General features: G+C 36.9%; 1 protein-coding gene and 1 pseudogene across 10 annotated transcripts; one reads left to right on the forward strand and one right to left on the reverse strand.

The window, feature by feature from the left end:
* The first annotated feature begins 2553 nt into the window (after nt 1–2553).
* LOC114757758 (CO(2)-response secreted protease-like) lies at nt 2554–12977 on the forward strand (annotated as a pseudogene).
* LOC114757759 (U11/U12 small nuclear ribonucleoprotein 31 kDa protein-like) lies at nt 4193–14615 on the reverse strand. Of its 10 annotated transcripts, none has more exons than XM_028946827.1 (2): nt 13713–14615; nt 4193–4485 (listed from the first exon to the last, which is right to left on the reverse strand). In XM_028946827.1, exon 1 carries the CDS (start codon nt 14499–14501, stop codon nt 13746–13748), a length of 756 nt encoding a protein of 251 aa, XP_028802660.1. In that variant the 5' UTR covers nt 14502–14615; the 3' UTR covers nt 4193–4485; nt 13713–13745. The 10 variants fall into 10 exon arrangements, with proteins under 10 accessions (XP_028802660.1, XP_028802665.1, XP_028802662.1 ...); XM_028946832.1 differs by lacking the exon at nt 4193–4485 and adding an exon at nt 4566–4588; XM_028946829.1 differs by lacking the exon at nt 4193–4485 and adding an exon at nt 5479–5559.
* Nucleotides 14616–15360: the final 745 nt, after the last annotated feature.

Consider the following 15360-nt stretch of genomic DNA (forward strand, 5'->3'; position numbering starts at 1 on the left):
GGTAAGAAGAGAAGAATTTTTTTTTTCAAATTTTCGAAACAAAAAATAAAATAGATAAAAAAATATCTAAAATTTGTTTTGGTTTTTTAGTTTTTAAAAATGTTATTTTTTTTAGTTTTTAAAACAATCAATTAAAAATAAATTACTAAAAAAAATTTTTAAAACAAGAAACCAAATAAGCATGTAAATTTCGAAACTTGGATAAAGGATTTTATTATTTCTTTTTTGACCATGACGGATTCTATTAATTCTAAATTTATATTTTTGGCTAACTTATTAATTCTAAATTTCATTCAATAACAAAACGAATGATTTTAAAATAAAACATTAATAATTGACAGATACACGTAATGGAAAGTGACATGAAAAGAAGTTAAAAATTACAATATTTTAACTCAGGTACTTAAAACTTCAAAAAACTAGGAGAGCAAGTGATGCATAATCTGGTATTTTGCAAATGTAATTAAATGACAAAAATATCGTTGTATTAAAATGCTTATTAACAAGTTGTGAATTGATAATAACAAGTATTAAACAGTAAATAACAAGTTATTAATTAATAAATTATAAACTGGTAATTACTAGTGTTGAACAACTAATGACAAGAACTATATTGGCAATGACAAGTTTGATATTTTTTTAAATCTGATACAAGGATATTTTGATCATTTGACTATATTTGTAAAATATCATATCAGACACCATTTTTTTCCTAAGATTTTAAATTCTTAAATGCCTAAATTAAAATATTATAATTTTCAACTTCGTTTGTTATCATTTTCTCTTCACATAATCATGTGCCGCATATAGGGAGAACCGGAGAAGGCATCTGACTTCATAAATAATAAATTAATAATTTTTTGGTTCAGAAAATTAATTATTTAAACTTTATCTTTGTTAATGTAATTTTTTTTTACTTCTCTTCTTAAAATATATACATTGTTCATTAAAAAATGAATTACCTTTTAATTTAATTTTAGTTATCAAAATAATCTCTGCTAAACTAAATCAAAATTTGATGAATAAAGATATTTACTTTTATTTTTGACACATCTGTTATCTGTTATCAGATAAATAAGACAACTTGGCAGATCATAGACCCACCTGCTACTGCAATACTATCTTTTGGACCTCTCATCGATGGCTTTAATGGCTAGGATAGATAACAATCAAGTAGCATGTTTTATAAACTATTAATGGTCCTGTAGTCTAACCTAATGATATGCAGTCCATTTTTAGTAGTGGAAAATTGGGGGTTTAATCCCATCATTATTTCACACACGCACGTTATAAACTGCAATTGTTATCACGTCCCGACCAATATATATTGTTTTTAATTGTGATACGAAAAAAAAACATAGTAATATGATAGTTTTATATAAAAATGATAAGATGCTATTTTTGATAACATATTATTTAATAAGAGGAAATACTAGTTGTTTTAATTGAAATTTTCCTTTTTATTCCTTATTAAAAAGGAATAAAAAGTACAGAAAAAATATTGTGGTTATTCGGTAATTCTCTAGTTCTTTCTTTCATCTTCTTAGGCATCCGAGCACTGAAATTCAATCTGTGCACCACATGAAAGATGATCTCGTCTTTCTGGATATTCTCTCGTTAGGCCGTGCAGATATTTTAGCGTATAAGGAGCCTAATGTTACTAATAGTTTATTAGCTTTTTTTTTTTTTTTTTAAGGTGAAGGAGGGTTAATAATTGATTAGCTTTTTGTTCGTTAATGCCTTTTTCCTGTGTTAACATATATATATTTATATAGACATACACATACATATACACTTTTCCTCTTGAGTGGATCTGCTCGAACGGTGTAAACTAGAGATCAACCAGTTTAGCCATCTAAATGATCATAATAATCGCCCTTCATTTTGAAATTGGAGAAAACGTGTTGTTAAAAAATGTAGTCGGATGGGATTTATTTCTCATAGTTATACTAATCTTTTTTTTTTTTGGTCTCTCTCTCCCCCCTAGTATACTCTTTACATTTGCTTCTCTTTTTGGTGAGTGATCTTAGAGGATCCGAGCTGCTTCATTACTCTTTTGGCTGACCCCGCTTTCCTTGAAGCAAACGGTTCTTAAAATGCATGAAACATTTTGCTAAAAAAGGTGCTTAAAACATAATTGAAGAATCCCTAAGCTTTACACACACACACACACACACACACACGGATGATGGGATGATCTGCAAATTTTGTGACAATTGTTATCAATGAAGTAGTGATAGACATGCTCATGACATGAGCTAATGGACAAGGTTTAAATATCTTATATGGTGTTTGAATGCACTTGGTGCAATAAATCGAAATTCAGACATAGTAATCTCAATTTGACAAGTCCGGCCAATATGTCCATAATCATTTATCGTAACAAAGTTTCCAGTTGTAGTTCGTTTTTCTGGCTTAATTTATCTTCTCCAGCTACTTGCACTAAATAACCAACCAACCTAGAGGGACACACACCCATACTCTCTCTCTCTCTCTCTCTCTCTCTCTCTCTTGTGACACACACACACACGGAGGAATTGGAAGTTGACTTACATGAGTGGTGGTAAATCTTACTTGAAGGAGCTCAAAAGAGTCCCCACGGTGTTAGAAGCAAGGGCTAGGGCCACACAGAGACAAGATGGTGAAGTTGGAACAACCCAAATAGACATTATGGGTATGGGCGGGTGGGGTGATTTTCAACATCCTCCTCACATGGCCTGCCTTCATCACCATCCTCTCTGCCCTCCTCCTTTGATTCATCAGACCTTGAAAAAATAAAATGCCATCATTGTGCAGTAGTGACTCCAGCATATGCTCTGAAGCTTAAGATAGATGAAGACAGATTAACTGTCAAGAGAGGCTAACAAGTAATCAAGTACACCTCGCAATGATGCTAGGCACTTGTGTTCTTTTTTTTTGGAAGTTCGTAACTATAGATAATTTTCTCCCGAAATAATGATCTAGTATGGCCATTCTTATCGCGAGCACATACCACTAGGTGTAAGGAAAACTAGACCTGAAGTTGTTTGGTTGGACTGATGAGTCTGCTCCAGAGCTCAGTAAAGCGAAAATGTTGTTTACCATTGGCCAATTGAAATTCCAAAAAGAAGGCAAAAGGCGAAAATTAACAAACTAATGATGGAAAATATCGAGTGGCTCAAGTGGAGCAATGAGGTGGGCACAGAGGTGATCAGAAGAATCCCTTGGAATATCTTTTTGGATATGTCGACGGGACCGTCAAATGGACTACCAGATGTGACTTACTTTTCGCCGGGAAATGTTACATCAGAACGAGCGGTGGATGAACTCATGGATATGGAAAGCACAGGGGACCAGACGTTGAATGAGTTGTTGTCTGGAGTAAATAGAAAAGTCAGCAGCTCGTCTAAAACAAAATGGATTCCACCAAACAAATGGATATTGGTTTCATAAACGCCCAAGGGTCTGCCATGCACATGGGGTATGGATAGGTGGAAGTACAAAGAGATTGCATTAAGTTGGTATTTGGGGTGGCGGAAAGCCAGCAGCTTTTTTGTGATTCTGATGAAGCAATTCATTCTAAATCTATGAAGAATGATCATTTTTATCTCTATTTTTTCCACTTTTACAATAGAATGATCACTTTCATCAAGACTAGTTGGAATTGGCTAAGTTATTTTACCTAAAATGAAGAGAGAAAATAGAAATAGATAGATAATAGTGATGGCCTTAAATATCAAAGTATATAAGGCCCATTATCTATATCGATCTTTCTTCTGGTAAACTCATGGATTAGAAGAAAGCATATGATAATGACTGTTAAAATTATGCTGAACTAGGATAAAATGTGTTTATTAACTTGTATAAAGAGGTCAATAAATGTGCAAATCAATTGCTAGGTATGCACATCATTTTCTAGTTGAATTGTGCATTTTAATTTGATAAACCACCAGGGTTCTGTCATGAATTTTTTGAAGCTGACAGAATCGGAGGAAATGCACCGAAACAAGCGCAATGGCCTCTTATTAATCTGACTCTAAAAATAATTAAAATATAATTCGGATAATTTGTTCTCAGCACTTAATGCTTATGAAAACTGAGAATATGAAATTCATATTTAACATATGACAACTGAAACCGATCCTCAACATGAATAATAAATCGAGTGTGGAGATTTTTAAGTTTTCAAGCATTCTAAATTCATTCATTGTTAAAATATGTGCCCTTAGGATGTTATTAACCGTGCATTAACACATCAAGAGCCGTCTAAATTGGAAAGTATTACAAGACAATAAGGGGATTAACACCCGACTTCCCTTCATTAAGTTTTAGCATTTTAAAGTTTGAACCATTCATCCATTTTTCTATTGAAGTTTACACAGACTAGAGAATTTCCAACTTCTAGTTAATATTTTATGGTTCACCCATGCCTATATTTGATTTCTTCCCCAAAAGGGATTTGGCCTGAGACTCCAAGTTTCAACGATCAAGATATTGGGAAGATTCCTTCAAGATGGAAAGGATTTTGCATGGAGGGTCATGATTTCAACTTTCAAGAAATCCAACTGCAACAGGTGATCATAACCCTTTTTCTTCTTTTGAATCATATCTACATGAAATATCGCAATTACTGAATAATTTATCAGCGATAAAAAATGTTGATTCAATTCCTCATGGTCTGTGTGGTTATCATTAGTTCATTTCGATCCCTTTCATGTGAGCTTCAAAAAATAATGAGTTGATTAAAAAGAAGAGTTAAAACACCCAGCGAATTTCAATGTTAAAAATCTGTTGTGTTCGACATTCAACCAATTGCAATATTATAACGTTAATATTGACATTAAGCTGTTTCAAGTGTCACTTTCTTAGCAATGACTATGAAATTGCCCAGATTATGTTAAACACACTTCTACTAATGAAAGTTTTCATTGTTTTGGAATATTCACACTTTTGCTAAAATTTAGATCAAATCTCTGAAATTCCTAATTGAGTCTATCATCCATAATAATTCTCACAGAATCACAGTATAATTGCAGGAAACTGATAGGAGCAAGACATTATGATCCTCAAATGACATTAGGTGGTAATAAAACTCACCACCCAAAAGGCAGAGGGTCCCCAAGAGACTCTGTTGGCCATGGCATTCACACTGCATCACCAACAGCAGGTAGCAGAGTTCAAAATGCCAATTATTATGGCTTAGCGAAGGGAACTGCAAGAGGAGGCTCACCTTCTTCTAGGATTGCTGCCTACAAGGCATGCTCAGAAGATGGCTGCCCTGGTTCCACCATTCTGAAGGCTATCGATGATGCAATAAAAGACAGTGGACATAATCTCTATCTCCATTGGACTCAACTCACTCTTTCAATCAGACTTTTTGAATGATCCCATAGCCATTGGAGCATTTCATGCTGAAGAAATGCGAATCATGGTGGTGTGCTCTGCAGGGAATGACGGCCCTGATTCTTACACTATCGTCAATACAGCTCCATGGTATTCACTGTCACAGCTTCTAATATTGACAGGACCTTCCAGTCAGCTATTGTCCTTGGGAATAGGAAAACTTTCCAAGTATGTCCCCTGCTTCCGAAAAATTATTTTTAAGTACACAAAGCCAATGCCAAACGGACATAATGATATACCAAAAGAAGATTTCACCAAACGTCCATCTTTCATTGACCTAATACAAAATGAATCGATTTCTCGACTGTTCCAAAAACCCGGGGGGGGGGGGGGGGGACTGTACAAGTAGAAGAGTTAGGAGACTTTGAGGTGCTGGAAATCTAATATATTGTGTGACCTTTGTTTTCTATGTTGGGGTTCAGGCATCCACTTTTCAAACCTCACTCGTTCAAAGATGCATCCTCTTTTCTTCGGAAAGGACGTTGCTGCCAAATTTACCCCCGAATCAGAAGCAAGGTAACTTAGAAGTGTCATCCATATGATCTGATAGTTTCACGAAAAAATATCAGATCATGCCTCACATTTTTCATGGCTACGTTTGTTTAATCAAAGTACACTCAATTTATTAAACATAAATACACCAAATTAATTATAAATAGGCAACGCACAAACATTTTTCATAAGGGGTTTGATCTCCTTATCATTTGTTAAACAGTGTTAATTTAGAATTTCTCTCCATTTAAAGCTAACACCCCTACTTAGTTTCATATTGCTAGCAGTATTCTAGCAGGCACTAGCATTAGGACCAGCAACACACGTGTGATTGTAAAGTTTATAAATAAAGCACTAAGTTGTTTATACAGTATATCTCACAGTTACAAGCAATCTTCCTAACATAATTTGGTTTTCTATTTTCACTGAAATGCAGGAATTGTTATCCTGGATCACTAGATTACACGAAAGTTGCTGATAGTATTGTTGTTTGCATTGCTGATGATCCAAGTGTTTCAAGGCGAATCAAGAAGCTAGTTTTACAAGATGCAAGAGCCATGGCGTTGATACTCGTTCAAGAGGGCAAGAAAGATGTTCCTTATGATGCAGGTGTTTTTCCCTTCACAGAAGTTGTAATCTTGAAGGGTCTCAGATCCTTGAGTACATAAACTCTACAAAGTAAGCATAACCAACTTCAGCATGCTTGTTACTTCTCATGCTCTAGGATGTTCCATCTTTGTGGTCATACTGGTTCTTGTGCATTTTTTAGAACATAAATAACTTGCTTTCATTTTTCTTTCATTTAAATTCAGGGCCTACTAATGAAAAATGAAAACTTCGCCGTTATCTCAATATTCTTAGCAGTTATCACCTAGCAGTCACAATATATACATATATTCACCTCGCTTTGCATCTAGAGTTTTAGATAGCTGAGTTTCGTAGCCTAAGTACGATGAATTTGACCAAAAGATAAAAAAAAAGGTCCAAGTATGAGGAAGAAGGTGCAGACATCAATCATAAAGGTCAAACAGCTAATGAAGAATCATAACATGCTTGCTAAATGATGGTTGTCTAAACAGTTGTGTAAAGGGGTAAAATAATTAATATAGATTGCACAAGGTATGCTAACAGGAAATAACTATAGTTAAGAAAAACACTATTTATGCCTCGATGGCAGGAATCCAACTGCAACAATTCTTCCAACAACAGAAGCTCCTAGATATAGATCTTCACCAGTTGTTGCATCTTTCTCATCTAGAGGTCCTTCAAGCCTAACAGAGAATATTCTCAAGGTATTTTTCCACTGCGTCCCTATATGCAAACTAACTTGTGAATAGATATACAATTACATAAGAACATGAAATTTACAAGGCATCTTCCTAACTAACTATGAAAACTCCATTGTTCAGCCTGACATTATGGCTCCAGGAATTGCCATTCTAGCTGCAGTGGTTCCCCAAAATTCTGAACCAGGAAGCGTTCCGGCCGGGAAGAAACCATCCCAATATAGTGTAAAATCCGGCACATCCATGGCTTGCCCACATGTGACAGGTGCTGCAGCACTGATAAGATCAGTTCGTAAAAGCTGGAGCCCATCAATGATAAAATCAGCAATGATGACGACAGGTTCCACAAGTCATTCTGTATCTTTGTTAGTTAAATCATAATTTGGTAACCAACTTACAGATGGATTATCAATTTCATCTCTCATAAATTTTTTTTTTTTCCAATTTAGTTCCTCAATAATTAAAATGCTTTCAACATTTTTTGTTCTAATCTGTCTCCATCTTCAAAACTTAACACAAAGCCATGAATGTCCAAGCCACAAATCAGGATGTTGGGCATTAATTTTGGGGTGAAAATAGGGCGGAAACATACTTTTAAATCTGCTGAATGGTTAGATGACTATATTGATTGTGAAGGGTGAACTTGAAAGTACACCTGTTATTGAAGCACCTATTTAGATGTTTCTCTCCAATTTTGATTAGTATGCTCTACAGAAAAGGAGAAGTTATACTCACCCTGTTTTGTAACTTTTGTTTCATTTCCAACTTTCAGCAACAACTTACAACAACATGAGGAAGCTTTTAACCAACAGCTCAAACTACATGGCCAACCCACATGAAATGGGAGTCGGGGAAGTTAACCCACTCAGAACTCTTGACCCTGGTTTAGTCTTTGAAACAAATCTGAGATCCTATGTCCAGTTCCTATGTTATTATGGTTATTCACAGAAAAACATAAGGTCTATGTCTAAGGCAAACTTGGGCTGCCCGCAAATGTCCAGTGAAGGTCTTGTCTCCAACATCAATTACCCCTCAGTCTCCATAAGAACTCTGAGTAGGCATCAGAAAGCAAAAGTAATAAGAAGAACCGTCACTGATGTGGGTCCCCCTAACGCCACATATATTGCAAAGGTGCATGCACCTGAGGGATTGGTTGTCAAGGTCGTCCCCAACAAACTTGTTTTTGCTCAAGGTGTAAAGATGATGTCATATAAAGTCTCATTCAATGGGAAGGCAGCTTAAGGTGGCTACCATTTTGGCTCCTTAACATGGCTTGATGGTCAACATCATGTCCACACAGTTTTTGCAGTCAATGTTAAATAATTTGAAAGCAAAGATCTTCTGCAGATTATAAGCATTAAAACTCACACACACACCCACACATCCACACTGATATAGATAAACAGAAGAGCAAAGATAATCATATATGAATGTGTTCATTATTTTCTACTTTAACTTACGAGTGGGAAGAGCCTTATATTGTTCACTAGTTTCTCAGACATTAGAATCAATATCCTAATTTCTTGGGCAGACACAACTGTAACCGCTGTTTTATGTTGTGTTGTTAGTTGGAAAGTGACTTTGCAATACGCTACCGAGCTTTCTACTAGAAAAGAATACGAAAACAATGGAAACGGCTAATGAAGTTGCTAGCAATCTGGATTAAAGGCTTACATAACAACTGTTTAATGCTATGGCTAAAGCACAATAAAGTTACTAAAAATCTAATGTATCACCATGGTACAAAACATATTCATGTTACTTTTCATTTCATTCACGAAAGTATATTTCAAGGTACCACTATGGTTTAGAAGTGTTGGTAACTCAGTCCAATGGGCCTTGGGCCTAAAAAAACCCTAGGCCTCAAAATCGGATTTGATCAGATCTTATATTTCTGTTTATTAGGAAGATTGCGATTATCATTATTTTGATTGTATCTTGCATATTATATCTGTCCCTATTATCTCTCGGCCAAATCCTTAGAATATCGGGCCTAATAATCTCACTGAGAGACTTGTGTCTATTTAAGTGTTCCTCATCATTCGAGTAAAGGTAGTCTGTTAAGTATCATAAGATTCCTCATGGTATCAAAGCAGAGATGACCAGATTCGGTATGGGATTCAGCAATGAGGGGCCAACCAAACCTAGGGTCTCGAGAGCTAACCCATCAGGTCTAAACACAACAGTGACTGGTTCCACCAGTCATCAAAATTCAATTGAGTCCAACCCAGCCTCCATCACCATTCATCACCTCAATGGAGAGAACTACATGCAATGGTCCTCTAACGCATGTCTATACAACATGGGCAAAGGAAAATATGGATATCTGATCCGAGGGATTTAGAAACCAGCTCAAGACGATGAAAAATACCTACATGGGAAGCTGAAAACTCCATGGTGCAGGCTTGGTTGATCAATTCTACGACAACCGAGATTAGTGCACACACCACATTCTTCCAGACCGCTAAAGGAGTATGGGATATAGCAAGAGATATGTTTGTTGGACTCAAGAACAAAGCTGTCATCCTAGAAATTGAAAGATTCCTTCATGATTTCAAGAAAGGTAATCTCTCCATGACCCAACACTATACTGCCTTGGTGGTTCAATGGCAACAATTGGATATGTACGAGACCTATGACTGGAAGTGTACTGGCAATGCTGCTCTCTATACAAAAATAAAGGAAGAAAAAAGGGTCTTCAAGTTCTTACTTGAACCGGATGCCTCCTTTAAAGAAGTATGAGGCAGAATAATGGGCCTCTCGACAACCTACCACCTCTAAGGGAAGTATTTTTTACCTTGAGAAATGAAGAAAGCAGAAAAAAACTTACTGCCCCTAAGTCAAAGATTGAATCCAGTCAACCAAATGCATTTGCATCAAAAGAGGCAGTCCAAGATGACTCAGAGACAAAATAAGTGGTGTGACCGCTGCAGAGAAAAGGGGCATACTAGGGAGACTTGCTGGAAATTACACAGCAAGCCTTTGAAAAAAGGGAAACAAGATGGCGAGGGTATTCCAACACTATTGAGCACAATAACAAGCCAGAGTTCAGTAAGGAAGAATTAGATTTGCTTCCTTGATTCTTAGAGAAACATAACTCACAATAAACAACTATTGCAGCTGGATATATTGCCCCTACAGGTAAAACCATATTAGTACTAAAAACTGATATACATCACTCGAGACTATAGATTGTGGATTCAGCAGCAACCGACCATATGACAGGAAACAAAGAACTTTCAACTGACATAAGACCATGCCCTGTGAATATCTGAGTAAAAGTAGCTGACGGTAAAGCCTTGCAAGCTGAAGGCCTCGGCAAAGCTTTTATAACTCCTGAAATAGTATTGCACAACAGCTTCTATACACCTGGCTTAAAATGCAGTTTATTGTTTGTTATAACTATGACCTAGAATCAAAATTGTGATATTCACTTCTCTTTGGTTAAGGGGATGTTTGAACGGAAACCAAATCATGGTTTTAGAAGTGCTTTTACAGTATACGAAGTAAATATGTGGAAGAGTATGTCTCGTTTTGCGGAAAGTGCTTTTGCACTTTTCTAGCTCCTAAACACCCTCTAAATGTGTTTTTCAAGACATACTGAGGGAAGACGATTGGCACAGCTGAGATCCTTGAAGACCTCTACTGTTTGGAAGTTCAAGAGCATCATCAATCCAAGGCAAATCCTATGAAGTTACCTTCTATTTTTTCTGCTACTTTAAAGAATAAAGATCCATTACTACAGCACTATAGGCTAGGGCATCCTAATTTCCATTACATGTCAAAACTGTTTCCACATCTTTTGAATAAAAATGATCTCCCTTTCACTTGCGAAGTATGTCAGTTTTCAAAGCAAACTAAAGCTACCTATAAACCGCACTCACATCAATACTCAAAACCATTTAATCTAATTTATAGTGACATTTGGGGACCATCTCGGATTCCTTCCCTCACTCATGCTAAATGGTTTGTTAGTTTCATTGATGATCATACATGCCTAACCTGGGTATTTCTCATAAAAGACGAATCCAACCTACCTGAAATTTTCATAAAATTCCACAAAAATGATCTCAACCCGGTTTCAAACCCAAATCCTCACCCTCCGCTGACAATGGCCGTGAATAAATGAGCCATACATTTCAACAATACCTTGAAGACAATGGGATAGTCCACCAAACTAGTTGTGTTGACACAACTCAACAAAATGGGACTGCTGAGTGAAAGAATAGACACATGCTAGCAGTTACCCAATCATTCATGTTCACCCATAATGTTCCTAAACAATATTGGGGAGAAGCTGTTCTTACTGCTTTACACTTGATAAATAGACTACCTTCCAAAACTCTAAACTTTCAAACCCCAATCAGTCTCCTCACCAGATCCTACCCTGCAAATTCACTAACCTATGATCTTGCCTTTAGAGTTTTTGGGTGTACTGTGTACATTTACCATAAGCAAGAGGGCAAACTTGATCCTAGAGCTCTTAAATGCATCTTTCTCGACTACTCATCCACCCAAAAAGGGTACAAATGCTACTCACTAGTTCTGTGAAAATTTTTTGTTATAATAGGTGTTAAGTTTGGTAAAAACAAAGCCTACTATCCTAGTTCTCCCATTCAAGGGGAGAGTATCAGAAGAGAATGGGAGTCCCTATCTTTTGACAACGCATCTACGTTGAATATAACCCCAACCCAAATTTCCACACTTGCCATACCTGACTTCACTTAAACTTCCTTTGTTGCAACACCCAAAACAGACCTTGGCATTCCAGTAACAACACCTGACATCCCAGAAACCGTACTAGACAATATTCCCTCTCCTCCTGACTGATCCAGTCCCAATGCTCCTAATTTTCATATAGTGCCTAAAGATACATTGCAGGGAATAGAGATAGACGAATCTGATGGAGACACTATTTAGCCCGAGGAAGAACATAGTTCAAATAGTGGGGGGTCCTCCTAGTTCTAGGCCAAGTCAAGAGTCAACCCAAACTTCAGAACTTGATGATCTTGGGTGGCCAATTACTCTAAGAAAGGAGGTAAGATAGTGCACTTTACACCCAATTAACCACTTTGTTTCCTATGACAAGATATCTCCGTGCATAAAAAGTTTTGTATCTAAGGTTGACAAGAATAAAATACCTTCGAGCTTTGATGAAACTGTCAAGGATCCTAGATGGAAGGCAGCTATTAGTGAAGAACTACAAGCTCTCAACAAAAATCAAACCTGGGAAGTAATAAGTCTTCCCCCAGGGAAAGAAAGCTACGGGATGCAAATAGGTCTTCGCAATCAAATACAATCCTTATGGATCTGTAAGTAAGTTCAAAGCATAATTGGTAGCAAAAGGTTTCTCTCAAACTGAGGGAATTGATTACCAAGAAACATTTGCACCAGTAGTAAAGTTGAATATCATAAGGATTCTGCTATCCTTAGCTGCTAATCTTGATTAGCCACTCCATCAATTAGACATCAAAAACACCTTCCTAAATGGAGATCTCGAAGAAGAAGTGTATATGAGAATACCAGAAGGACTCACTGAGCACGAAAATACAAAAAAGACATGCAGGTTGTATAAATCTCTTTATGGCCTTAAACAATCCCCAAGGGCACAGCTCAAAAAGTTCACAAGAGTAGTGAAGGAATCTGGGTACATGTAGTGTCAATCAGATCACACACTGTTTGTTAAACATTCACAAGGAAAGGTATCAATTTTAATCGTATATGTTCATAACATTGTCATAACAGGGAATGATGCTAAGGAAATAGCAAGAGTGAAAAAGATCTTAGCCACTGCATTTGAAGTGAAAGACCTAGGGAGCCAAAAGAAAATGATTAAAAATCGCTTAAGATGATTTGGACATATACAAAGAAGGCCATTGGAGGCCCCAGTGAGGAGGGTAGATCAGACAATATAGAGTCCTATGAAAAGGGACAGAAGAAAACCAAGAAACACGCTTAATGAAGTCATTGAACGAGAGCTCCTGACCAACAATATATTTAAGGATTGAGTTGTTGATAGAGCAAGATGACATCGTGTGATGACATCGTGTGATTCATTTAGCCGACACCACCTAGTGGGATAAGACTTGTTATTGTTGTATTCAAAATTCCACTTTTGCCAGTTAACTGCGGCTGGAACCACCTTATTGCCCAAGTTATTATACTTCACCATCAATCAGTAATTGTTTCCACCAATTCTACCAAAAACAATTCTTTTTCCTTCATAATCAGATAAAGATAAAATACACACAATATAGTTTGTAAAATAAACTTATAACAACCATACAAACTAACTGCTACCACCGTTCCGGTGCAAAGCAGAAGAAGCAAACTGAGGATTTGGCTCAATGGGTATATAAATTTTCAACATCATTATTGTTGCTCCTTTTACTTTAGCTAACTGTTCCAGACTCTCAAAACCAAGGGCCTCTTCTAGATTCATCTTTCAAGGATTTTTCAAATCTTCTTAAGCATAATAATTTCAAACATTATTTCAATTACAAGCTAAATCATCAGTTCATTTCTGTCACAGATAAAAAAATAACACCATACCTTGAATTGCTCAATTCGTTTCTGCCCAAAAGATCAATCATCTTCATCACCACTCTCATCACTGAAATAGCTTGCTTTCTTCGCCTTCTTCTTCTCCACAACCTTCTCGTTACCCGTCAGCAACCTTTCATCCGCCCCATTATCCACAATAGAAGCCCAATTATCATCCTCAAACCGATCCCCACCATCGGATCCGTCATCATCCTCCTCGGCCCGCTGGTACCCGCCCCCGCCGCCACCGCCACCGCCATGTCGTTCGCGCTTGGGAACCGGACGCTGCCTGGGCCCTAACTGATTCCTGGGACACTCATAAGACAAATGTCCTCCTTCCCCACACTCGTAACACCGACTCTTATCCTTATAAACCCTTTTCTTTATAAATTCCGGAGCCCGGCCATTATCCGCGGCGATGGAAGCAGTCAAGGTCCTGCCGTTGAGAACTTTGCGGTTCATCTCACGAGCAGCTTTTTGTGCATCGTCACGAGAAACGTATTGAATGAAAGCGACGCCACGGCTCTGGCGAGTGACTCGGTCCTTGAGCACGGTGACTCGGGCGATCTTTCCGAAGGTGGAAAAAAGGGTGTTGAGGTCGGAGTTAGTGAGGGAGAAGTCAAGGTTGGAGACGTAGATAGTGGATTTAGAGGGAGCTAACCCACCAGAGCCACCGTGAGTCTTGAGGGTTCTGGTGGTGTTTGAGGAAGGTGCTGAAGAAGCAGAAGAGGAAGCATAGCGGTAATAGAAGATGTCTTCTTCGTCGCTGTCGTGGTCCCCGTGCTTCTTCTTTGGCATCGTCTTCCCCTATTCCCCTTAATCAGAGCTCAAGGTACTTCCCCCGGTTCTTGTCGCCCAGGGCTTGTTGTGAATGTTGCTCCTGTCAACCCTGGCGTTAGGGACACTTTATAGCAGGGGCAAATGATTAAAAGAGATGAATGGATTTGAAAATTTTGGGGAAAGAAACCTTCTAGGAGTAATTCCAATTGAAAACCAGTGTAGCCAATTTATTTCAAAACGTCCCTATAAGCTGAAGGAGGGAGTGATGTTTTCATGGAGGAAGAGTAATCCATCAAATTCTTTTTTCTAAGTTTCAGATGTAATAAACTTCAGAAACAAGTGGTGAAGTTTTATATGGTTTGACCAGAAGTGCTTTATAAATATAGGATAAAAAAGAAACTAAATGAATAGCAAATTAAAATAAAGATAAATTGCATTATCATTCTTTTTCAAATTTGCAAATGTCACATCATGCAAAAATTAACTCTGGCGATGGATATAAAAAATTAAGTCAAGAGCTGATATGAAAGGTAGACTGGTTGACAAAGCTAGGCATGACATAAAATCCAGATGGGATTCGAATTGATATTCGTGGAATTATTGTCCAGAAAGGACAAAATGGAAAAATTAGAGAAAAATTTCAGAAAATTTCTGAAAAATAGTAAAAAGATAAATTAGAGGTTTTGAAATGTCAATTAAGGCCTCGAAGGTGAAAATAGTATAAAAATAGCTTATTACAGAATTTCCTGAAAACAAAGGTTTTTTAGAAAAATAGTGAAATTGAATAAAAATAATTATTATAATTATTTAGAGGCCTCAATAATTCCGAAAAAATATAAAATAATTGTCTAAATATTTGATTGAATTTATAAAATTG

This window comes from Neltuma alba, unplaced genomic scaffold (genome assembly GCF_004799145.2).
Source record: "Neltuma alba isolate B1F8T4 unplaced genomic scaffold, ASM479914v2 tig00010625_pilon, whole genome shotgun sequence".
In the NCBI taxonomy this organism is placed as follows: Eukaryota; Viridiplantae; Streptophyta; class Magnoliopsida; order Fabales; family Fabaceae; genus Neltuma; species Neltuma alba.

Coding starts and splice junctions, on each gene's coding strand:
- LOC114757759 (XM_028946827.1), bottom strand. CDS start 14,501: ATGCCAAAGAAGAAGCACGGGGACCACGACAGCGACGAAGAAGACATC.